The sequence below is a fragment of the Haliotis rufescens genome, unplaced genomic scaffold (assembly GCF_023055435.1).
Source record: "Haliotis rufescens isolate VD_foot unplaced genomic scaffold, xgHalRufe1.0.p SCAF_10, whole genome shotgun sequence".
Classification (NCBI taxonomy): Eukaryota; Metazoa; Mollusca; class Gastropoda; order Lepetellida; family Haliotidae; genus Haliotis; species Haliotis rufescens.
In genome coordinates, this window is record NW_025963780.1 from 41,481,354 (window position 1) to 41,506,615 (window position 25,262).

Here is a 25,262-nt window from a genome sequence, read left to right on the forward strand (position 1 = left end):
TTAACGAATACCTTGTTTATTGATAAATAATTAATCAATTTTACATGTTTGGCAATTTATGATGAATTATTGCCATTGTAGTATTTCCAGAATTCCCATCGACACATTCACATTTCCATCGGGAAGATTCGGCTCAGGAGTCGGCATTGAAGCAGCTGTTGGCTGAGACCTGTCAGATACAATGTGAACACGATACGTTAAAATAAATCCTGTACATTTTTGTCACGAAAATTATTTGTGTTTTTAGTACAATGTGAAATACACATATAGAAAGCGAAGGCGATGAGATAACGACATGATGGTAGCTGTGTCTATACGCTTTTCAATTGCTTTCTCTCCTGGAAGTCACGTGATGTGACCTAGTAACAGGTGGCTAAGCCCTTCATCGAAATGTCATGGATGGATAGTTGCAAGTTCTCGATATATAAAAATAATGAAGTGGTGGGGAAGGACTTTTTTCTAGATGAATATATCACGCCCATCGATGTTAGATGGGAGCTGTACTGTTTTTCCATGCAGTACCCCTGTACAAATGTAACTGCTAAATTTAGAGGTCGTCAACGAGCGCACAATCCAAGCTCGGCTTAATCTTAAAACGAGGTTTTCAGTATCGTGCTAATTGTAGCGCCATTGTATACTAAACACAGGTTGTTAGTTTTGCTGTGTTAGGCGCCATGTGCAGAAGAAATTCTATTGTCATGTGTTACTTTAGCATTTCCTGTCTTTGAGAATCGTTCTATTGCTTCCATATACAACCCCTATGATTACCTGAATTGCCAAACATTCCTCCCATCCCGCCAGCGCCACCTGCACCACCTGCTCCACCTGCGCCACCAAACGGGCTACCCATACCACCCAAACCTCCACTCAAGGCCAGCAGTGCTCCAAGTCCTGTAACAGATGGGAGAAGTTCATGCAGTGAGTGAGTGGTATGGTTTAACGTTGTTTGGAAATTCAGATAGTTTTAGACGTTTTAGTCCTTGATTAAATCCACAACACTGGTATTGTGACGATAGACCAGGGATCATAATGGGAGATTTGAACCCGGAACTGGCCGTTGAAGGACCTGATACCACTCTGCCACCACAATGTCCTAGGTTAAACAGGAACTACTTGACATAATTGACAGAAACAGCCATACAGAAACACCAGCCAGTATCACATGGTTAATTACGTCATCGTGAACATGAGTGAGTGAGTTAAATTAAAAGTCGTATCGGCAGTATTTCAGCCATATCAACATCAATGTACAGTGAGTTCGTGTGATCAAATGCCACTTACAGCTATCTTAAACCTTTATTTGTTTGTTGTTTCACGCCGCACTCAGCAATATTCCAGCTATATGATGGCGGTCTGTAAATAATCGAGTCTGGACCAGACAATCCAGTGGATGATATCATGAGCATCTATCCACGCAATTGGGATCGATGACATGCATCAACCAAGTCAGCGAGCCTGACCACCCGATCTCGTTCGTCGCCTTTTACGACAAGCAAAGTCACCTTTTACGGCAAGCATGGGTTGCTGAAGACCTATTCTACCCCGGAATCTTCACGGGTCATTTGTCGCTGTAATGCTTTGGTGTCATGACAAAATGGACAACATCATAATGGTTCTGTGATAACCCATCTGACAGAAGAATGTGGACAAAGGCAACTAAAATCGAAGTTCTTCTTACAAATATTGTTCAACCATATTTATTAGTGTGGTACCCATTGTGGCAAACCGAATGAAGCGTTTTCTTATAAAAAATGGGATTCAGAAAATAGATACGCATCAAGAAAAAATATTCATACGCTCTGAAAAGTTCGAAAGATTTATAAGATCCAACAGTTCTTCCCCAATCAGAATGCAGTACACATTCCCATGCATTTTACACCTCTTAATAATACAACTTAAATGCTTATATATATTTACCTTGAGCTGATGCTGTTGCGGCAAAGACGGCGACAAGGACAACAATCAAAACTGAAGAATTCATGGTTGAAGCAAGAAAGTTGCGAGCAGAACCGTTCTGTGTGAGAGTCAGGGTGGTTAATGGAAAGAAGCAGCCTTCCTTTATATTTATAGAGATTCCGCCTCAACATCCAGTCCTTTGTACCTTTTGATGCAAATGACATTAAGGGTGTATGTCAAGGTCATGATGACAAGGTGCTTAGTGATAATCTCTTCATGATGGCAAATATTTATGAGACAAAAAATAGGTTGTTTTAATGGCGTGTGTATGTGTGAAGAGTTCATCCTTCCGAGGCGTCAGACGCTGTCCTCAGCCGACACCCTCACTGAGGACAAATGTGTATCCCACAAGTCTATGATGCCTGTGGTTGGATCCACATGAGAAACACGGACCGTTGCCATAAGTTTACCAAATACTTCATACTCTGTGTAAATACTATTTAGATCATGTCAAATCAACCCTCATAATAATACTTTATTTCAAGGTATATCTTTTAAATGCAATCAGGGAACAATATCGATAGTGTAATCGCTGCAAACAACACTTGTATTTCACAGTAGATATTTGATATCTTACACGAAAATTGTTTGGGTGGAGTTTATTTGTTTCGATTTTAACTTATTGCTTAACACATCGTTACAGCTATTTTACATCGCATTGTACCCTGTAATAATGTGTATAGAATGTTAACGCATACAAGACATGTGTAGGTCCTAAACGGAAAACACATTTAGTGTGTTCTATCTAACACATTTAGGGTCTAAACACATGAAATGAGCTATCGTCTCACAGCCTAAACACCACCTCAACACAACATCCCCATAATCTAAACATGTTTAGAATTTAAACATGTATGTTACAAAACACAATTGCGATTCCCGCATCAAATACATCATTTAATTCATAGCCACCAGCAGACATAAGTGTAAACTTTCTTTTGACGTTCAGTTTATGTCAGTACTGACGGCTTTTAATAATTTACTTTATAAATATAACTTATCCTATTATGATCAAACCAAATAAGACCACTACATCCACAGAGTGTCTGGTCCAGATTCGATTATTTACAGGCCGTTGTCATGTGGCTGGATTTCTGCCGAGTGTGGCGTCAGACATCACGCAAACAAACAAATCTAATCTCATTGATTATATTGATAAACATAATAATATTACTTGAATATTGTAAAGACTGTAAAGAATTGACCTATTGTGGGTGTAACACCAACAATGATTTGGCTTGAATAATATCATCTCACTCACTCATTCACTCACTGACCAGCCCGTCACGCAACACTGAACACAGTGAGAATAAACAATGTCACACGCACAGGTCAACCACTGTGACATTGGCGTGGCAAATGACCTCGGAGACGATGAACTTACCACGATCTCTTTTAACCCGACCCGAACTTACTTTTAATGTCCAAGGTGACATATACCCAAAGTCTACTCTATGTTAGCGGTTAAAAAAGGCCATAAACGTCAATTTAACGTCGCGTGCCTATGGGATTGTTTTTAACGCTGTACCATTTTTGCTTCGTGGGGTTTGGTATAAAAGCATGCCACTATGCCTTGCCAAGTATTCTCGTCCAATACATCTCAGCTGTTCAGTGCTTTAGCATCCGACACCATGGTCGTCATTATAGCTGCTTGTGTCATCTTCGCCATCACTGGTTCAGCCTCTGCTGCAAGTAAGTGTTTCAAGCATCGGGTGCTGTAAACCGTTAAAGACTCATTATGTAGATAGGTTACTGTCATACAATCCTATACTTTGCAATTTGTTTAATGTTAATTTCAATCACTGGATTTCCTAGACCAGAAAGATACTGTCATACAATGAATACATTACTTTTTAAATATGGAATAGAACCTGAAGACTTGTTGTAACTTATATGGATATAATAATTTAATTTTAGAAACTCCTGCTTCTGTATTTTGCTATATGTATATAAGTTACTGTCATACAATGATATACTTTGCAACTTGTTTAGTTTGAACTCCAATTAGTGGGAACTTAATTATGCTTCTGTATTTTGCAATATAATGGAACTTTTGTACAATGAGTAACTACATGGACAAACACCATTAGGGGTCAGATTTGAAAAACGTCAACACAATTTCTCAGATTCGTTCATTTTCCTAACTTTTATACTTCCTTGTTCCGTGGGGATCCCAAGTAACAACAAAGATTCCCCGAGACCTGTCCACTTGTTTGACAGCTTGTCATCCTACTCAAATAGCGTGGATCGATCCTCGTGATGTCAATCACTGGATTGTCTGGTGCAGACTCGGCATTAAATAGTGGCTATATATAACTGTACATGTGAATTACAACTGTGTTTCTTTATCTCGATATTTGAAAGAAACAAGTCCTTGTCGACAAAACAGGAAATATACATCAGGTTATGTTGGTGTCAACAGTATCAGAAATGATCAGTAAGTACTTCCGTGTCGCTGCATGATGTTGCCATCCTCAGCTCCCACCAACTGCACCATCTCTGGATGTGGGTTCGGAGGCAAATGTATCGACAATGCTGCTGGGACGGCGTCCACCTGCGTCTGCTACCAAGGATTCGAACTCAGCTTCCAGACATTCGAATGCATAGGTGAGTAACAATGATCCTAATATTCAGAAAGTTTCCAACTCCAGTTGTGTAAGAGGTTACTCGGGTCGTCATACCAGGTGACCTTGGAGCGTGTCATTGTACCCAAACTGCTGAAAGACACCTTTCTGCGTTGTCTAAACTCCAGTTTTTATTTTTTGCCGTGAATTAATTGGAATATTGCTAACTGGGGCGTAAATATGAAATGTCAGGGAAAGAGAATTATCAGAGTAGAACATGTTTATCCTTTTCGAGAACACCTGGTGTCATCACTCATTTTCAGTGATCCATTTGTATAATTTTAACCACTATTTTGTATTTTACAACCAATCGATTCTGTGTCTGCAGATACTCGATATTGAATATTCTCTTGTGTGGAAGCAGTAGTACCAGTGTGTCAGTGCATGTTTCTCTTCCAGACATCAACGAGTGTAACTACACCAGCGCCGCCCTGTGCAGAAACGGCTACTGCTACAACATGTACGGCGACTACAAGTGCAACTGCTACCCGGGCTTCGTGCCGCACTACCCCGACGGAAAGACCTGCGTGCGACGTAAGTGACTGGCGGTAAACATGGTTAATCCCGACTCAAGGAAATTCGAAATCCAGACATTCTACCGGGGTTCCACTGTAAGGATATATTGGTGGGGTGGGGTAGTGGCTGACAGAAAATACTAAGCGACCCGATCTCTTTTCCTCAGATGATTCTAACGGACAAAGAAGAAAGAGAGTGTTTTATTTGGGGCAGGAGTCGTACATACACATTTAATTTCATTTTACAAGCAGCAGTTGGGCAGCCTAGTTGTTGAAGAGACGGCTCGTCACACCAAAAGACAGGTTCGATCCCCCACATCGGTGCTATGTTTTCTGCCCAAACTGAGTCCATGGCCGCGATAGTGTTGGAATATTGCTTAGAGAGGCGCCAAACCCAACATATCCACTAACAAAACACATAAACTTGCAACTCGATGACATTGTACGATTCGTATGCTAACTATGAATGTCCTACTGTTTCAGCTATATTCCCTATCATCAACAACAACAACAACAACAACAACAATAACAACAACAACATCTTTGGCAACATGCCAATCTGGCTCTTGTCTTTGCTGTTTAGAGAGATGTAAGAAGAAGAACATCTTAACAGTGTCTGGCAATGGATCAATAAAAACAAATGTATTGCAATGAATAAATGTAATGGCAAATTTAATAACGTTGTCTTTGTTTACTGTTTAGTCTTTGAAAGGCATTTAGAAGAGATGCACTAGGGAACAGAATTTATGGATGTCAACTTCCTTATTATCAGGAACACAAAGTTTCAGAGTATTTGGAGGTGAAATTGATGGACCCTGAGAAAGAGTAAGTATACACTCCGAAACGTTGTGTTCCTCATACAAAAATAAGTTGACATCCATAAATTCTCTTTCCCCTATGATTACTGTTGTTAATCCAATCTCTGGGTACATTCAGGGCATGTGTTTATTTGTTATCTTAACGCCGCACACACCAACATTCCAGCTTAACGACGGCAGTATATAAATAATCGAGGATAGACTTGACAATCCAGTGACTGATATTTTGACAGCGTCCCACGCAGGGGTACCATGCGAAGTAATCCATCGAGCCAGACCACAGATCTATACGTCTGGCGTAGGTTGCTGGGGATCTATTCTAACCCCGATCCCCACGGGAGAAGGAATACTGTTGTTAGTGACAGACAACGTTGCATGGCTACACACACGCCTCATTCTAAAAATGTTTCATTACTATTGTTGACACAAGTAATAATACCTTCTAAACAAGAGGCGATGTTGGGTCTTACCCGTTAATGCGTTTGCTGATGTGAAGTAAGTGATTTCAGTTCAACCGTCTTTTGGCAGTAAATTCAGTTATATAACGGTATGGCAGCTAAATGTGGAGGAAAGGAGTGGAAACATGAAGAAAAACTCCTCATCAGTGTTATTGCTGTTGATTGCCACATCCACTGTATACATATTTGAGAATCAAAGATATCAACACGATTTGAAAAAAGTGGAAAAACTCCGAGGCTTGCCGAGGAATTTTTCCACGTTTATCAACGAGTGTTGATATATTTGATATCAAAAGACACGAGGGTGAGATTTTATTTATCATCAAACATCATTCTTCCAACCTTTTCAGTTTGTAGACGGTAATAAGCAGTGTCTCAGTGTAAAAAATACTGCTAACAGCTTCAGTAGCAGAGTAATTAGTGATGTTGTTTGATTGTGACCTCATAGTAACAATGACGTCACAATGGTCTGCAAAGCATTGTGACGCAATTTCATTGCAGCGATATCTACAATGTAGATATCGCTTGATCTCACCCAAGCGATATCTCATGTGTGAGCCAGTTTTGGATGATTAACCTAGTTAACTCGAACTTCTTTTAGCTCGATACATACTCTCTCAAAAAAGAAACGCATATAAGAATTTTAACTACAGATTTCTTTTTATTTTGATACACTGTGGACAAGTTAATACAAATGGAATTCGAAGAAATTTTACACAGGAAATGTCAAGGTATCACTGTTTAATAAGACATCGGAAAAAGTCGGTTTATGAATCACACCTCGACGTTTGATGGCGCTGAAGTCAGTACCTTGTATGACCACCATTGGCGTTCAGAGCTGCGCGACATCGTCTCGGCATAGAACGAATTAGTCTCTGAATCTGATGTTGCCGCAATGTAGCCCACTCTGCCTGTAGTGCATGTGCTAGTTGCTGAAGTGTCTGGGGCTGTGGGTTACGCTGTCGCACCCGTCTGTCCAGGGCATCCCAAAGATGTTCTAATGGGTTTAAGTCTGGTGATCTGGAGGGCCAGGGCAGCACATTGATGTTCTCATTCCGGAGAAAGGCCCTCGTGACACGTGCCGTATGAGGTCTGGCGTTATCCTGCTGGAATAGCTCCCTCTGGCGGTTGATAATGGGAAGGAGGTGTGGACGAAGGACTTGATCGCAGTAGCGTTGCGCTGTCAGGTTGCCTTGGATCAACACCCACTCACTTCTTCCAGTGTAGGATATGGCTCCCCACATCATCACGCTGCCCCTGCCGAATCTGTCCACCTGGGGGACACAGGCGTCGGCAAAACGTTCATGACGTCGTCTGTACACCCGCATTCTTCCATCACGTCGTTCAAACAGAAATCTCGATTCATCGCTGAACCAGATTCGACGCCAATTCACCAAATTCCAGGCCTGAACGTTTGTACACCATTGAACGCGATGGCGTCGATGCTGCTGACGCATAACGGGGCCAAAGTAGGGTCTACTTGCTCTTAAACCTGCCTCTCGTAGTCTGTTCCTGACAGTCTGTGCAGATATCCTTCTCAATCCGGGTATTTGCCTAGCGGTAGTCGTCGCTGTAGCTGTTCGCTGACACAGGTGATGTACCCGGATGTACCTATCTTGCGCTGCAGTGTTAATTCGAGGACGTCCACTTCTAGGTCCATCATCCACCGAGTTCTGCTGCCGATATTTCTCCCAGAGACGAGAAATCGTGCTTTGAACATTCATTCGACGGGCAACTGTAAGTTGAGATTGTCCTGCTTCCAGGAGACCTATGGCGATGTGACGATTGGCGTGGCTCAGTCTTGGCATTTTGCACTCTTCACAAACTTCCAAATAAAGTGAATGAAAAAAGACGGATATCGATCTTTTATACCCATCCACGACATGATGTGATCCCGCATTTAATGTCGAAGAATAATCAATCGATTTATTGATTGATTGTTCTGTGACATTAAATGCGTCTATCGAAAATCATGCTTTAACATACGGGTTTTTCATGCGGGATGCGTTTGGATATGCCGTTTTAAGACAAAAACACCAGAGAAATAATCAACAAAACAAATATTTTTGAAAAACCCACCCTGTACCAATACATTGCTGCATCAAATTACCAATTTCGTTATGCGTTTCTTTTTTGAGACAGTATATCTTTAAGATGATTTAATCTCGTGGCTACGACATTAAACCACGGCTTTATTGATTATAAGAACACTGAGGGACGCAATACATTCAAAAAAAGAAACGCACAGGTAGATATTCAGTAAATTTATTGTACCTAATATAGTCGATATATTTTATTTAATATCATAGATACAAATATTAAATTTGGGAGCTCGATAGTCACATGTTGTCGTTGTACAAAGGCATTGAAAACTCTTCATTGTCATGTCACATAAGGCCACAAGGTTGCGCTAAACTCGTGTGACCGCCCCGGGCAGAATTCACGGCTCTGCATCTCCTCGGCACTGACTGGATAAGTGTATGACTTCTGTCCTGCGGAATTCTGCGCCATTCTGCTTGTAACGCGTTGGCCAGTTGTGGGAGTGTCTGCGGCGTTTTCTGACGTTGATGTACACGTCGATTGAGTTCATCACAGACTTGTTCAATTTGGTTGAGATCTGGGTATCTCGACGGCCAGGGCAAATCGGTGATGTCGGCATAATGTAGGTCGTCTACCGTGACACGAGCTGCGTGCGGTGGAATGTTGTCCTGTTGAAACAGCTCCCTCTGGCGGTCAATGATTGGAAGAAGGTGGGGTTGAAGAATTTGATTCATGTAGCGATTTGCTGTCAAATTTCCCTGAACCACAACCATGTCAGATCTCGAGGTGTAGGATATGCCCCCCCCCCCACCCCCCATGACACTACCGCCACCGGTATTGCCGAAATCACGTTCCGATGTTGGGCAAAACGCTCATTTCGACGACGATACACACGTTGTCTTCCATCTTGCCGGTGAAGAAGAAATCGTGATTCATCGCTAAACCAAACTCGTGTCTAGTTTCTCAATTTCCAAGGCTATAAGGTATGACACCAACGCAAGCGTCGCTGTCGATGGATCTGTTGCAAAAGAGGGAAGATAACTGGTCTTCTGGGTTTGGATTCCAGCCTAGCGAAGATGGTTCCTGACATTCTGGTCTGATATCCTCCTCAAACCAGGGATGCGTCCTGCAGTCTCCGTAGCTTTGGCTTTGCGATGACGCAGGTGGAACAGACGAATGTAGCGATCCTGTGCAGGGGTTGTAACTCTTGGTCGGCCGGTTCTCGGACGGTCTGCAGTGGAATTGAACTGTGTGTATTGGTCCCAAAGTCAGCAAATGGTGCTGTGGTGCACGTTGAAGTGGCGTGCAACAGAAGACTGCGATTCCCCTCTTTGGATACGTCCCATGGCGATGTTCCGATCAGCAGCGCTAAGTCTCAGCATTTGCGAACTTGAAAAATGTTGACAATTGAATGACAAATTATTGGCTTATGCTTGCATTTTTATAGCCACTACCACAAATTACGAATGCCATAACTTGCACATGCATTTTCCTTGACTGTTTTCCTCCATGACATTTTTAAACAAGTGTGAAAACAATGCCGTTTTGACCCACCGTTTGCCGAATATTAGGCCACCAACATTTTCAAGTAACGTATATCCAATTTATACACCGGATTTTTTGTGTAGTCAGGTTCAATGAACTACACAGTACCTGTGCGTTTTTTTTAAATACTGTATTAGATGGTGGCTTAAAATTAAAAACAAACAAGAAATTGTTTTTTTCACGCTGACGTATTTGATACGGATATCTTCGCTGTGTTTTGGACTTTTAGTTTGCAAAGTTTCGGCGACTGTTTTGAGCCTTGTAACATTTTGATAACGTTTGTCAAATCCAACTGGATACTTTCTTTTGCAGAATGATGATGGTATCAAGTTGTCCCCAAGCCATATTCGATAATTATTTCATATAAATTACACAAAACTGTCTTTTATTTCACACTTTAGGCACAGCTTGTAATGAAGAACTGGAAGCTGGTTGGTTGGAGTCGATTACAGCATTTATTATATCGGACTTATCCTTTGTTTAATGTGTCTAAGAAGATGAAGTTGCGTGAGTTTATATTGTTGTTTTATGTCGCTTTAGTATCGGTTCAACGGTTAGCGGATAGTGTGAGAAGTTATGTATATTTACACCTAACGCTGCCTTTTACATGTAAAGCTAGTTGTTTTACGCAAAAAGCCAAATTCATTACGCGTCCCCATCCCCATCTTCTATTTGCAGGTCTCTGTAAAGCCGCTGCTGCAGCCGAGGCTTCTCCAGCCACAGTCTCACGTTCTATGCGGTACAGTGATTTTAAACCCATAATCAAAATATATATACGACATTTTATGCAAAAACGGTGGGACCCTCAGATCGATGTCACTACAACGAAGGAAATTCAACCAAATGTCGGTCATACCTGCAACACACCCACGGCAAACCGTGGCATTACGTAAGCTTTATTAACGGTTAAACAATCAGTGTGTGTTGTTCGCATAAATATGTGAATATCACGCTTAACCACATTGTGAATATTAAAAAGTTCGCCATCATATTTATTGATAATGTGACATAGCGTTGATAACTCATTGTGAGTATGGTTTTACGCTGCTATTAGCAATAATGTAATATCAGGGCGGGGGGCACAGAAACGTGTTTTTCTAATTTTCTCCATGTTCGCAATGAAATCCAACATAATACACGATTGCTATAACGGCTGGGCTATCCAAAATATACCTGATTGATTACGACTGGCAGTCAGGATCAAAGTAACGGGTGGTATTTGATACCCGAAATATTCCTGATTGATCACGACTGGCAGTCAGGATCAAAGTAACGGGTGGTATTTGATACCCGAAATATATCTGATTGATCACGACTGGCAGCCAGGATCAGAGTAACGAGTGATATTTGATACCCAAAATATACAAGATTGATTCTGACCGGCAGTCAGGATAAGAGTTGCCGTGATATTTGATACCCGAAATATACAAGATTGATTCTGACCGGCAGTCAGGATAAGAGTTGCCGTGATGTTTGATACCCGAAATATACAAGACTGATTCTGACCGGCAGTCAGGATAAGAGTAGCCGTGATATTTGATACCGGAAATGTAGAAGATTGAATACGACTGGCAGTCAGGATAAGAGTAGCCGTGATATTTGATACCCTGAAATATACAAGATTGATTCCGACTGGAAGTCAGGATCAGAGTAACGGGTGGTATTTGATACCCGAAATATATGATTGATTACGACTGGCAGTGAGGATAAGAGTAACGGGTATATTTGATACCCGAAATATACAAGATTCATTCTGACTGGGAGTCAGGATAAGAGTAACCGTGATATTTGATACCCGAAATATACAAGATTGATTCCGACTGGCAGTCAGGATAAGAGTAGCCGTGATATTTGATACCCGAAATATACAGGATTGTTTAAGACTGGCAGTAAGGATAAGAGTACCCGTGATATTTGATACCCCGAAATATACAAGATTGATTCCGACTGGAAGTCAGGATAAGAGTAACGGGTGGTATTTGATACCCGAAATATACCTGATTGATCACGACTGGCAGTCAGGATCAGAATAACGGTCGGTATTTGATACCCGAAATATATGATTGATTACGACTGGCAGTCAGGATAAGAGTAACGTATATATTCGATACCCGAAATATACAAGATTCATTCTGACTGGGAGTCAGGATAAGAGTAGCCGTGATATTTCATACCCGAAATATACAGGATTGTTTACGACTGGCAGTCAGGATTAGAGTAACGAGTGATATTTGATACCCGAAATATACTTCCTTCCTATATTGACTTCGGGTGTCTCTAGTATATGATGGGCGCAACTTAACCGGAACTGTTCAAATCTGTATGTAGGAAAGTATTTCACTAATGCCTACTTGAAGGTACCATGCAAGTTTAAACATTTCTTGAATGTCATATCTTGAGTCACAAGATTACCTTTCTTTTCGCTACTTTTCTGTAAATCCTACACGTACATTGCTTCAAAGTAACAATGCTAGTTGCTAAGAGTGATTCCGTACTAAACACGGAAAACATTTACATTAAAAAATGATATTACCGGACGATCAGGCGACCAGGTGGTTAAAAATATGGCCAAGTTACTACTTTCGCCACAATCAGTACACAGTTAGGTGCATGGGTCATGCTAAAAATGCAGTGTGTGTTTATGTAACATTGTTTAATAACTGTTGAATGTTGATATTTGTGTGTCTGCAATATTATTTTATTATATTATGTCGGACATGGGTAGGACCGGTGACCACTTGTTGGACTCAAGTTGGACAGCAACACCATGGTGTGTTCTGGTAGAGACCGGAGCAAGGGTGGCTCTGATTAGCATCCCTTCTTCAGTGTATAGTAACTATTGAATGTTAATGTTTTGTATTTCGGCAATATCATTCATTGTATTTTTTCTGACATGGGTCAGCCGTCTGATCACTTGTTGGACAGCAAGACCATGGTGTGTTCTAGTGGAGACCGGAGCAAGGGTGGCCCAGGGGTTTAAAGCACTACACGTCACTGATGTTGAGTGTGTTCCATGTCTGCCGGTGTCCGATGATCGCAGGTACAAGTACCAGATTTGCCCTGATTATGTTTAATGGTTTTGTCAGCACCTTACACGTGCTTGTTGGTTTGACACAACGATAAACGTCAAAGTCGTGTGTCAGTTTTGCCTTTCCTCCCACATTAAGCTGAAGAACTGAACCAGACCAGATACAATGAACAATATTCACTCCGTCGGTTTTCCAAGATACGCAGTCTACCACGCCATGGAGCCTGACGCCCCGATCTATTGAGTCTTCTCGTACGGCAGGCATAGTTGTTGGGAATCACTTCTAACCTGTACTCCCCATAAAAGGGAATAAAGAGCAAACACACTAGTTGTTATCGAATACCTTGTTTATTGATAAATGATTTATCAATTTTAAATGTTTGGCAATTTATGATGAATTATTGCCATTGTAGTATTTCCAGAATTCCCACGGACACCTTCACATTTCCATCGGGAAGATTCGGCTCAGGAGTCGGCATTGAAGCAGCTGTTGGCTGAGACCTGTCAGATGCGAAGTGAACACGATACGTTAAAACAAATCCTGTACATTTTTGTCACGAAAATTATTTGGTTTTTTTAGTACAATGTGAAATACACATACAGAAAGCGAAGGCGACGAGCTTACGACATGGTGGTAGCTGTGTTGATACTCTTTTCAATTGCTTTCTCTCCTGGAAGTCACGTGATGTCGCAGCAGGTACCTTAGCCATTTCTCGAAATAAAGTTAATGTCCTTGATGGATAGTTGCAAGTTCTCGATATATAAAAATAATGAAGTGGTGGGGAAGTACTTTTTCTAGATGAATATATCACGCCCATCGATGTTAGATGGGAGCTGTACTGTTCTTCCATGCAGTACTCCTGTAAATGTAACTGCTAAATTCAGAGGTAGTCAACGAGCGCACAAACCCAGCTCGGTTTAATTCTAAAACGAGGTTTTCAGTATCGTGATAATTTTAGCGCCATTGTATACTAAACACTGGTTATTAGTTTTGCTGTGTTAGGCGCCATGTGCAGAAGCCATTCTAATGTCATGTGTTACTTCAGCTCTTCCTGTCTTTGAGAATCGTTCTATAGCTTCCATATACAACCCCTATGATTACCTGAATTGCCAAACATTCCTCCCATCCCGCCAGCGCCACCTGCACCACCTGCTCCACCTGCGCCACCAAACGGGCTACCCATACCACCCAAACCTCCACTCAGGGCCAGCAGTGCTCCAAGTCCTGTAACAGATGGGAGAAGTTCATGCAGTGAGTGAGTGGTATGGTTTAACGTTGTTTTGAAATTCAGATAAATCACAGCAGGATGAGTGTGAGGAAAACTCAATGTGATGTCAGCTGGAGACGTTATGGTCCTTGATTAAATCCATAACACTGGTATTGTGACGATAGACCAGGGATCATAATGGGAGATTTGAACCCGGAACTTGCCGTTGAAGGACCTGATACCCCTCTACCACCACAATGTCCTAGGTTAAACAGGAACTACTTGACATAATTGACAGAAACAGCCAAACAGAAACACCAGCCAGGACCACATGGTTAATTACGTCATCGTGAACATGAGTGAGTGAGTTAAATTTAAAGTCGTATCGGCAGTATTTCAGCCATATCAACATCGATGTACAGTGAGTTCGTGTGATCAAATGCCACTTACAGCTATCTTAAACCTTTGTTTGTTTGTTGTTTCACGCCGTAATGAGCAATATTCCAGCTATAAGACGGCGGTCTTTAAATAATCGAGTCTGGACCAGACAATCAAGTGATTGACATCATGAGCATCGATCCACGCAATTGGGATATGATGACATGCATCAACCAAGTCTGCGAGCTTGACCACCCGATCCCGTTAGTCACCTCTTACAACTAGCTTTGATTGCTGAAGACCTATTCTACCCCGGATCTTCACCTTTACAAGTCAAATTAGGACATAATCATTATGTGTTTTCATATTTGCGGGTGTTATTCAGTATTCGATGGGGGGACGGGTGGTCCAGTCGTCTAAGGCGCCGCGATTTGCTCTCCAGATTTGCGTCCCTTGGGCACGCCAGAAACCTATGATTGTGGGTTCGAAATCCCGGTTCGCCCCGATTATGTTTCTAGGTTTGTCAGCACTATACCCGTGCTCGTCGGTTTCACCGAAGTGGTAAACGTCTGAGACCTGCATCACTTCGGGCTTTCCTCCCACATTAACCTCACACGCCGTGATATGATGGAATACTGTTAAAAGCGGCGTTAACCCCAACTCACTCACTCAGTATTCGATGCATTTAACACTAAATAATTATGGACATTGAAAAGTAAGACAGTCATACGTAATAATCCCCAGGACCCGATATGAGATCTCGCGGCGGTGACGCAGATATGATATGACGAAATTGGTTGGTTGGTTGGTTGGTTGTTGTTTAACGCCGCAGTCAGCAATATTCCAGCTATATGATGGCGGTCTGTAAATAATCGAGTCTGGACCAGACAATCCAGTGATTGATATCATGAGCATCTATCCACGCAATTGGGATCGATGACATGCATCAACCAAGTCAGCGAGCCTGACCACCCGATCCCGTTCGTCGCCTTTTACGACAAGCATAGTCACCTTTTACGACAAGCATGGGTTGCTGAAGACCTATTCTACCCCGGAATCTTCACGGGTCATTTGTCGCTGTAATGCTTTGGTGTCATGATAAAATGGATAACGTCATAATGGTTCTCTGATAACCCGTCTGACAGAAGAATGTGGACAAAGGCAACTTAAATCGAGGTTCTACCTACAAATACTGTTCCATCATATTTATCAGTGTGGTACCCATTGTGGCAAACCGAATGCTGCGTTTTCTTTCAAAAATGGGATTCAGAAAATAGATACGCATCAAGAAAAAATATTCATACGCTCTGAAAAGTTCGAAAGATTCATAAGATCCAACAGTTCTTCCCCAATCAGAATGCAGTACACATTCCCATGCATTTACACCTATTAATAATACAACATAAATGCTAATATGTATTTACCTTGAGCTGACGCTGTTGCAGCAAAGACGGCGACAAAGACAACAATCAAAACTGAAGAATTCATGGTTGAAGCAAGAGGGTTGCGAGCAGAACCGTTCTGTGTGAGAGTCAGGATGGTTAATGGAAAGAAGCAGCCTTCCTTTATATGTATAGAGATTCCGCCTCAACATCAGGTTCTTTGTAGCTTTTGATGCAAATGCCATTCAGTGTGTATGTCAAGGCCACAATGACAAGGTGTCTGGTGATAATCTCTTTATGATGGCACATATTTATGAGACAAAAAAGGTTGTTTTAATGGCGTGTGTATGTGTGAAGAGTTCATCTATCCGAGGCGTCAGACGCTGTCCTCAGCCGACCCCCTCATTGAGGACAAATGTGTATCCCACAAGTCTATGATGCCTGCGGTAGGACCCACATGAGAAACACGGACCGTTGCCATAAGTTTACCAAATCCTTCATACTCTGTGTAAATAAAACCTATTTAGATCATGTCAAATCAACCCTCATAATAATACTTTATTTCAAGGTATATCTTTTAAATGCAGTCAGGGAACAATATCGTTAGTGTAATCGCTGCAAACAATACTTGTATTTCACATTAGATATTTGATATCTTACACGAAAATTGTTTGGGTGGAGTTTATTTGTTTCGATTTTAACTTATTGCTTAACACATCGTTACAGCTATTTTACATCGCGTTGTACCCTGTAATAATGTGTATAGAATGTTAACGTATACAAGACATGTTTAGGTCCTAAACGGAAAAAACATTTAGTGTGTTCTATCTAATACATTTAGGGTTTAAACACATGAAATGAGCTATCGTTTCACAGCCTAAACACCACCTAAACACACCCTAAACATGTTTAAAATTTATACATTTATGGTCCAAAACACAATTGAGATTCCCGCATCAAAAGCAACATTTAATTTATAGCCACCAGCAGACATAAGTGTAAACTTTCTTTTGACGTTCAGTTTATGTCAGTATTGACGGCTTATTATAATTTACTTTACAAATATAACTTATCCTATTATGATCAAACCAAATAAGACCACTACATGCACGGAGTGTCTGGTCCAGATTTGATTGTTTACAGGCCGTTGTCATGGAGCTGGATTTCTGCTGAGTTTGGCGTCAGACATCAAGCAAACAAACAAATCTAATCTCATTGATTATATTGATAAACATAATGATAATACTTGAATATTGTGAAGACTGCGCACAACCACATTTCCACAAAGTCAGCTACTCATTTCGTGGAGGATCAATTGGGGCACTTAATCAACCTTTGAAAAATAAACTAGCGGAATAGACCTATTGTGGTTGTAACACCAACAATGATTTGGCTTGAATAATATAATCTCAGTCACTCAGTCACTCAGTCACTCACTCACCAGCCCGTCACGCAACACTGAACACAGTGAAAATAAACACTGTCACGCGCACAGGTCAACCACTGTGACATTGGCGTGGCAAATGACCTCGGAGACGATGAACTTACCACGATCTCTTTTGACCCGACCCGAACTTATTTTTTATGTCCAAGGTGACATATACCCAAAGTCCCCTATGTTAGCGATTAAAAAAGTCCATAAACGTCATTTAAACGTCGCGAGCCTTTGGGATTGTTTTTAACGCTGTTCCATTTTTGCATCGTGGTGTTTGGTATAAAAGCATGCCACTATGCCTTGCCAAGTATTCTCGTCCTAAACACCTCAGCTGTTCCGTTCTCCAACTTCCGACACCATGGTCGTCATTGTAGCTGCCTGTGTCATCTTCGCCATCACTGGTTCTGCCTCTGCTGCAAGTAAGTGTTTCAAGCACCAGGTGTTGTAAACCGTTAAAGACTCATCATGTAGCTAAGTTACTGTCATACAATCGTATACTTTGCAATTTGTTTAATGTTAATTTCAATCACTGGAATTCCTGGTCCAGACGCGGCGTTAGAAAGATAATGTCATACAATGAATACATTACTTTTTAAATATGGAATAGAACCTGAAGATTTGTTGTAACTTATATTGATATAATAATTTAATTTTAGAAACTCCTGCTTCTGTTATTTGCTATATGTATATAAGTTACTGTTTATACAATGGTATACTTTGCAGCTTGTTTAGTTTGAACTCCAATTAGTGGGAACTTGTGTGCTTCTGTATTTTGCAATATAATGGAACTTTTGTACAATGAGTAACGACATGGACAAACACCATTAGGGGTCAGATTTGAAAAACGTCAACACAATTTCTCAGATTCGTTCATTTTCCTAACTTTTATACTTCCTTGTTCCGTGGGGATCCCAAGTAACAACAAAGATTCCCCGAGACCTGTCCACTTGTTTGACAGCTTGTCATCCTACTCAAATAGCGTGGATCGATCCACGTGATGTCAATCACTGGATTGTCTGGTGCAGACTCGGCATTAAATAGTGGCTATATATAACTGTACATGTGAATTACAACTGTGTTTCTTTATCTCGATATTTGAAAGAAACAAGTCCTTGTCGACAAAACAGGAAATATACATCAGGTTATGTTGGTGTCAACAGTATTAGAAATGATCAGTAAGTACTTCCGTGTCACTGCATGATGTTGCCATCCTCAGCTCCCACCAACTGCACCATCTCTGGATGTGGGTTCGGAGGCAAATGTATCGACAATGCTGCTGGGACGGCGTCCACCTGCGTCTGCTACCAAGGATTCGAACTCAGCTTCCAGACATTCGAATGCATAGGTGAGTAACAATGATCCTAATATTCAGAAAGTTTCCAACTCCAGTTGTGTAAGAGGTTACTCGGGTCGTCATACCAGGTGACCTTGGAGCGTGTCATTGTACCCAAACTGCTGAAAGACACCTTTCTGCGTTGTCTAAACTCCAGTTTTTATTTTTTGCCGTGAATTAATTGGAATATTGCTAACTGGGGCGTAAATATGAAATGTCAGGGAAAGAGAATTATCAGAGTAGAACATGTTTATCCTTTTCGAGAACACCTGGTGTCATCACTCATTTTCAGTGATCCATTTGTATAATTTTAACCACTATTTTGTATTTTACAACCAATCGATTCTGTGTCTGCAGATACTCGATATTGAATATTCTCTTGTGTGGAAGCAGTAGTACCAGTGTGTCAGTGCATGTTTCTCTTCCAGACATCAACGAGTGTAACTACACCAGCGCCGCCCTGTGCAGAAACGGCTACTGCTACAACATGTACGGCGACTACAAGTGCAACTGCTACCCGGGCTTCGTGCCGCACTACCCCGACGGAAAGACCTGCGTGCGACGTAAGTGACTCGCGGTAAACATGGTTAATCCCGACTCAAGGAAATTCGAAATCCAGACATTCTACCGGGGTTCCACTGTAAGGATATATTGGTGGGGTGGGGTAGTGGCTGACAGAAAATACTAAGCGACCCGATCTCTTTTCCTCAGATGATTCTAACGGACAAAGAAGAAAGAGAGTGTTTTATTTGGGGCAGGAGTCGTACATACACATTTAATTTCATTTTACAAGCAGCGGTTGGGCAGCCTAGTTGTTGAAGAGACGGCTCGTCACACCAAAAGACAGGTTCGATCCCCCACATCGGTGCTATGTTTTCTGCCCAAACTGAGTCCATGGCCGCGATAGTGTTGGAATATTGCTTAGAGAGGCGCCAAACCCAACATATCCACTAACAAAACACATAAACTTGCAACTCGATGACATTGTACGATTCGTATGCTAACTATGAATGTCCTACTGTTTCAGCTATATTCCCTATCATCAACAACAACAACATCAACAACAATAACAACAACAACATCTTTGGCAACATGCCAATCTGGCTCTTGTCTTTGCTGTTTAGAGAGATGTAAGAAGAAGAACATCTTAACAGTGTCTGGCAATGGATCAATAAAAACAAATGTATTGCAATGAATAAATGTAATGGCAAATTTAATAACGTTGTCTTTGTTTACTGTTTAGTCTTTGAAAGGCATTTAGAAGAGATGCACTAGGGAACAGAATTTATGGATGTCAACTTCCTTATTATCAGGAACACAAAGTTTCAGAGTATTTGGAGGTGAAATTGATGGACCCTGAGAAAGAGTAAGTATACACTCCGAAACGTTGTGTTCCTCATACAAAAATAAGTTGACATCCATAAATTCTCTTTCCCCTATGATTACTGTTGTTAATCCAATCTCTGGGTACATTCAGGGCATGTGTTTATTTGTTATCTTAACGCCGCACACACCAACATTCCAGCTTAACGACGGCAGTATATAAATAATCGAGGATGGACTTGACAATCCAGTGACTGATATTTTGACAGCGTCCCACGCAGGGGTACCATGCGAAGTAATCCATCGAGCCAGACCACAGATCTATACGTCTGGCGTAGGTTGCTGGGGATCTATTCTAACCCCGATCCCCACGGGAGAAGGAATACTGTTGTTAGTGACAGACAACGTTGTATGGCTACACACACGCCTCATTCTAAAAATGTTTCATTACTATTGTTGACACAAGTAATAATACCTTCTAAACAAGAGGCGATGTTGGGTCTTACCAGTTAATGCGTTTGCTGATGTGAAGTAAGTGATTTCAGTTCAACCGTCTTTTGGCAGTAAATTCAGTTATATAACGGTATGGCAGCTAAATGTGGAGGAAAGGAGTGGAAACATGAAGAAAAACTCCTCATCAGTGTTATTGCTGTTGATTGCCACATCCACTGTATACATATTTGAGAATCAAAGATATCAACACGATTTGAAAAAAGTGGAAAAACTCCGAGGCTTGCCGAGGAATTTTTCCACGTTTATCAACGAGTGTTGATATATTTGATATCAAAAGACACGAGGGTGAGATTTTATTTATCATCAAACATCATTCTTCCAACCTTTTCAGTTTGTAGACGGTAATAAGCAGTGTCTCAGTGTAAAAAATACTGCTAACAGCTTCAGTAGCAGAGTAATTAGTGATGTTGTTTGATTGTGACCTCATAGTAACAATGACGTCACAATGATCTGCAAAGCATTGTGACGCAATTTCATTGCAGCGATATCTACAATGTAGATATCGCTTGATCTCACCCAAGCGATATCTCATGTGTAAGCCAGTTTTGGATGATTAACCTAGTTAACTCGAACTTCTTTTAGCTCGATACATACTCTCTCAAAAAAGAAACGCATATAAGAATTTTAACTACAGATTTCTTTTTATTTTGATACACTGTGGACAAGTTAATACAAATGGAATTCGAAGAAATTTTACACAGGAAATGTCAAGGTATCACTGTTTAATAAGACATCGGAAAAAGTCGGTTTATGAATCACACCTCGACGTTTGATGGCGCTGAAGTCAGTACCTCGTATGACCACCATTGGCGTTCAGAGCTGCGCGACATCGTCTCGGCATAGAACGAATTAGTCTCTGAATCTGATGTTGCTGCAATGTAGCCCACTTTTCCTGTAGTGCATGTGCTAGCTGTGTCTGGGGCTGTGGGTTAAGCTGTCGCACCCGTCTGTCCAGGGCATCCCATAGATGTTCTGATGGGTTTAAGTCTGGTGATCTGGAGGGCCAGGGCAGGACATTGATGTTCTCATTCCGAAGAAAGGCCCTCGTGACACGTGCCGTATGAGGTCTGGCGTTATCCTGCTGGAATAGCTCCCTCTGGCGGTTGATAATGGGAAGGAGGTGTGGACGAAGGACTTGATCGCAGTAGCGTTGCGCTGTCAGGTTGCCTTGGATCAACACCAACTCACTTCTTCCAGTGTAGGATATGGCTCTCCCCACATCATCACGCTGCCCCTGCCGAATCTGTCCACCTTGGGGACACAGGCGTCGGCAAAACGTTCATGACGTCGTCTGTACACCCGCATTCTTCCATCGCATCGTTCAAACAGAAATCTCGATTCATCGCTGAACCAGATTCGACGCCAATTCACCAAATTCCAGGCCTGAACGTTTGTACACCATTGAACGCGATGGCTTCGATGCTGCTGACGCATAACGGGGCCAACGTAGGGTCTACTTGCTCTTAAACCTGCCTCTCGTAGTTTGTTCCTGACAGTCTGTGCAGATATCCTTCTCAATCCGGGTATTTGCCTAGCGGTAGAGGTCGCTGTAGCTGTTCGCTGACGCAGGTGATGTACCCGGATGTACCTATCTTGCGCTGCAGTGGTGATTCGAGGACGTTCACTTCTAGGTCCATCTTCCACCGAGTTCTGCTGCCGATATCTCTCCCAGAGACGTGAAATCGTGCTTTGAACATTCATTCGACGGGCAACTGTAAGTTGAGATTGTCCTGCTTCCAGGAGACCTATGGCGATGTGACGATTGGCGTGGCTCAGTCTTGGCATTTTGCACTCTTCACAAACTTCCAAATAAAGTGAATGAAAAAAGACGGATATCGATCTTTTATACCCATCCACGGCATGATGTGATCCCGCATTTAATGTCGAAGAATAATCAATCGATTTATTGATTGATTGTTCTGTGACATTAAATGCGTCTATCGAAAATCATGCTTTAACATACGGGTTTTTCATGCGGGATGCGTTTGGATATGCCGTTTTAAGACAAAAACACCAGAGAAATAATCAACAAAACAAATATTTTTGAACAACCCACCCTGTACCAATACATTGCTGCATCAAATTACCAATTTCGTTATGCGTTTCTTTTTTGAGAGAGTATATCTTTAAGATGATGTAATCTCGTGGCAGCGACAGAATTGTACATTAAACCACGGCTTTATTGATTATAAGAACACTGAGGGACGCAATACATTCAAAAAAAGAAACGCACAGGTAGATATTTAGTAAATTTATTGTACCTAATATAGTCGATATATTTAATTTAATATCATAGATACAAATATTAAATTTTGGAGCTCGATAGTCACATGTTGTCGTTGTACAAAGGCATTGAAAACTCTTCATTGTCATGTCACATAAGGCCACAAGGGTGCGCTGAACTCGTGTGACCGCCCCGGGCAGCAATCACGGCTCTGCATCTCCTCGGCACTGGCTGGATAAGTGTACGACTTCTGTCCTGCGGAATTCTGCGCCATTCTGCTTGTAACGCGTTGGCCAGTTGTGGGAGTGTCTGCGGCGTGTTCTGACGTTGACGTACACGTCGATCGAGTTCATCCCAGAGGTGTTCGATTGGGTTGAGATCTGGGTATCTCGACGCCCAGGGCAAATCGGTGATGTCGGCATTATGAAGGTAGTCTACCGTGACACGAGCTGTGTGCGGTGGAGCGTTGTCCTGTTGAAACAGCTCCCTCTGGCGGTCAATGATTGGAAGAAGGTGAGGTTGAAGAATTTGATTCATGTAGCGATTTGCTGTCAAATTTCCCTGAACCACAACCATGTCAGATCTCGAGGTGTAGGATATGCCCCCAACCTCACCATGACACTACCGCCACATATAATGTCGAAATCACGTTCCGATGTTGGGCAAAACGCTCATTTCGACGACGATGGCACGTTGTCTTCCATCTCGCCGGTGAAAAAGAAATCGTGATTCATCGCTAAACCACACTCGTGTCCAGTTTCTCAAATTCCAAGGCTATAAGGTATGGCACCAACGCAAGCGTCGCTGTCGATGGATCTGTTGCAAAAGAGGGAAGATAACTGGTCTTCTGGGTCGGATTCCAGCTTAGCGAAGATGTTTCCTGACAGTCTGGTCTGATATCCTCCTCAAACCAGGGATGCGTCCTGCAGTCTCCGTAGCTTTGGCTTTGCGATGACGCAGGTGGAACAGACGAATGTAGCGATCCTGTGCAGGGGTTGTAACTCTTGGTCGGCCGGTTCTCGGACGGTCTGCAGTGGAATTGAACTGTGTGTATCAGTCCCAAAGGCAGCAAATGGTGCTGTGGTGGACGTTGAAGTGGCGTGCAACAGAAGACTGCGATTCCCCTCTTTGGATACGTCCCATGGCGATGTTCCGATCAGCAGCGCTAAGTCTCAGCATTTGCGAACTTGAAAAATGTTGACAATTGAATGACAAATTATTGGCTTATGCTTGCATTTTTATAGCCACTACCACAAATTACGAATGCCATAACTTGCACATGCATTTTCCTTGACTGTTTTCCTCCATGACATTTTTGAACAAGTGTGAAAACAATGCCGTTTTGACACACCGTTTGCCGAATATTAGGCCACCAACATTTTCCAGTAACGTATATCCAATTTATATACCGGATTTTTTGTGTAGTCAGGTTCAATGAACTTCACAGTACCTGTGCGTTTTTTTTAAATACTGTATTAGATGGTGGCTTAAAATTAAAAACAAACAAGAAATTGTTTTTTTCACGCTGCCGTATTTGATACGGATATCTTCGCTGTGTTTTGGACCTTTAGTTTGCAATGTTTCGGCGACTGTTTTGAGTCTTGTAACATTTTGATAACGTTTGTCAAATCCAACTGGATACTTTCTTTTGCAGAATGATGATGGTATCAAGTTGTCCCCAAGCCATATTCGATAATTATTTCATATAAATTACACAAAACTGTCTTTTATTTCACACTTTAGGCACAGCTTGTAATGAAGAACTGGAAGCTGGTTGGTTGGAGTCGATTACAGCATTTATTATATCGGACTTATCCTTTGTTTAATGTGTCTAAGAAGATGAAGTTGCGTGAGTTTATATTGTTGTTTTATGTCGCTTTAGTATCGGTTCAACGGTTAGCGGATAGTGTGAGAAGTTTCATGTATGTTTACACCTAACGCTGCCTTTTACATGTAAAGCTAGTTGTGTTACGCCAAAAGCCAAATTCATTACGCGTCCCCATCCCCATCTTCTATTTGCAGGTCTCTGTAAAGCCGCTGCTGCAGCCGAGGCTTCTCCAGCCACAGTCTCACGTTCTATGCGGTACAGTGATTTTAAACCCATAATCAACATATATATACGACATTTTATGCAAAAACGGTAGGACCCTCAGATCGATGTCAATACAACGAAGGAAATTCAACCAAATGTCGGTCATACCTGCAACACACCCACCGCAAACCGTGGCATTACGTAAGATTTATTTACGGTTAAACAATCAGTGTGTGCTGTTCGCATAAATATGTGAATATCACGCTTAACCACATTGTGAATATTAAAAAGTTCGCCATCATATTTATTGAAAATGTGACATAGCGTTCATAACTCATTGTGAGTATGGTTTTACGCTGCTATTAGCAATAATGTAATATCAGGGCGTGGGGCAACAGAAACGTGTTTTTCTAATTCTTTCCATGTTCGCAATGAAATCCAACATGATAC

At 41.7% G+C, this 25,262-nt stretch overlaps 3 protein-coding genes across 6 annotated transcripts in view; 2 read left to right on the forward strand and 1 right to left on the reverse strand.

Annotated features, from left to right (window-relative positions):
- Positions 1–16,149, reverse strand: LOC124146700 (alanine and glycine-rich protein-like). Of its 3 annotated transcripts, none has more exons than XM_048391852.1 (3): positions 15,995–16,125; positions 769–891; positions 1–169 (listed from the first exon to the last, which is right to left on the reverse strand). In XM_048391852.1, exons 1-3 carry the CDS (start codon positions 16,056–16,058, stop codon positions 108–110), a joined length of 249 nt encoding a protein of 82 aa, XP_048247809.1. In that variant the 5' UTR covers positions 16,059–16,125; the 3' UTR covers positions 1–107. The 3 variants fall into 3 exon arrangements, with proteins under 3 accessions (XP_048247809.1, XP_046373087.1, XP_046373086.1); XM_046517131.2 differs by lacking the exon at positions 15,995–16,125 and adding an exon at positions 1,918–2,072; XM_046517130.2 differs by lacking the exons at positions 1–169; positions 769–891 and adding exons at positions 13,314–13,485; positions 14,087–14,209 and having other exon boundaries at positions 15,995–16,149.
- Positions 3,495–5,719, forward strand: LOC124146697 (latent-transforming growth factor beta-binding protein 1-like). Its single transcript, XM_046517124.2, has 4 exons — positions 3,495–3,648; positions 4,435–4,563; positions 4,980–5,114; positions 5,579–5,719. Exons 1-4 carry the CDS (start codon positions 3,525–3,527, stop codon positions 5,686–5,688), a joined length of 498 nt encoding a protein of 165 aa, XP_046373080.2. The 5' UTR covers positions 3,495–3,524; the 3' UTR covers positions 5,689–5,719.
- A 1,433-nt stretch (positions 16,150–17,582) lies between the features above and the next one.
- LOC124146705 (latent-transforming growth factor beta-binding protein 1-like) overlaps positions 17,583–25,262 on the forward strand; it is a 39,116-nt gene continuing 31,436 nt past the window's right edge. The window contains exons 1-4 of one of the 2 annotated variants that reach the window (XM_048390733.1): positions 17,583–17,806; positions 18,604–18,732; positions 19,149–19,283; positions 19,748–19,776. In XM_048390733.1, the coding sequence (XP_048246690.1) occupies positions 17,746–17,806; positions 18,604–18,732; positions 19,149–19,283; positions 19,748–19,776 (354 nt within the window). In that variant the 5' untranslated portion in view covers positions 17,583–17,745. Of the gene's footprint in view, positions 17,807–18,603; positions 18,733–19,148; positions 19,284–19,747; positions 19,924–25,262 lie in introns of those variants that run through there. The other variant, XM_048390734.1, reaches the window with a different exon arrangement.

What these genes read in the sequence shown, in the direction of transcription:
- LOC124146697 (XM_046517124.2), top strand. Translation starts at nt 3,525, where the DNA reads ATGCCTTGCCAAGTATTCTCGTCCAATACATCTCAGCTGTTCAGTGCT. An exon ending in CCAGACATTCGAATGCATAG is followed by an intron (nt 4,564 to 4,979) that starts GTGAGTAACAAT and finishes TTTCTCTTCCAG; the next exon opens with ACATCAACGAGTGTAACTAC. An exon ending in CGGAAAGACCTGCGTGCGAC is followed by an intron (nt 5,115 to 5,578) that starts GTAAGTGACTGG and finishes CTACTGTTTCAG; the next exon opens with CTATATTCCCTATCATCAAC.
- LOC124146700 (XM_048391852.1), bottom strand. Translation starts at nt 16,058, where the DNA reads ATGAATTCTTCAGTTTTGATTGTTGTCTTTGTCGCCGTCTTTGCTGCA. An exon ending in TGCAACAGCGTCAGCTCAAG is followed by an intron (nt 892 to 15,994) that starts GTAAATACATAT and finishes CATCTGTTACAG; the next exon opens with GACTTGGAGCACTGCTGGCC. An exon ending in AGGAATGTTTGGCAATTCAG is followed by an intron (nt 170 to 768) that starts GTAATCATAGGG and finishes TGTATCTGACAG; the next exon opens with GTCTCAGCCAACAGCTGCTT.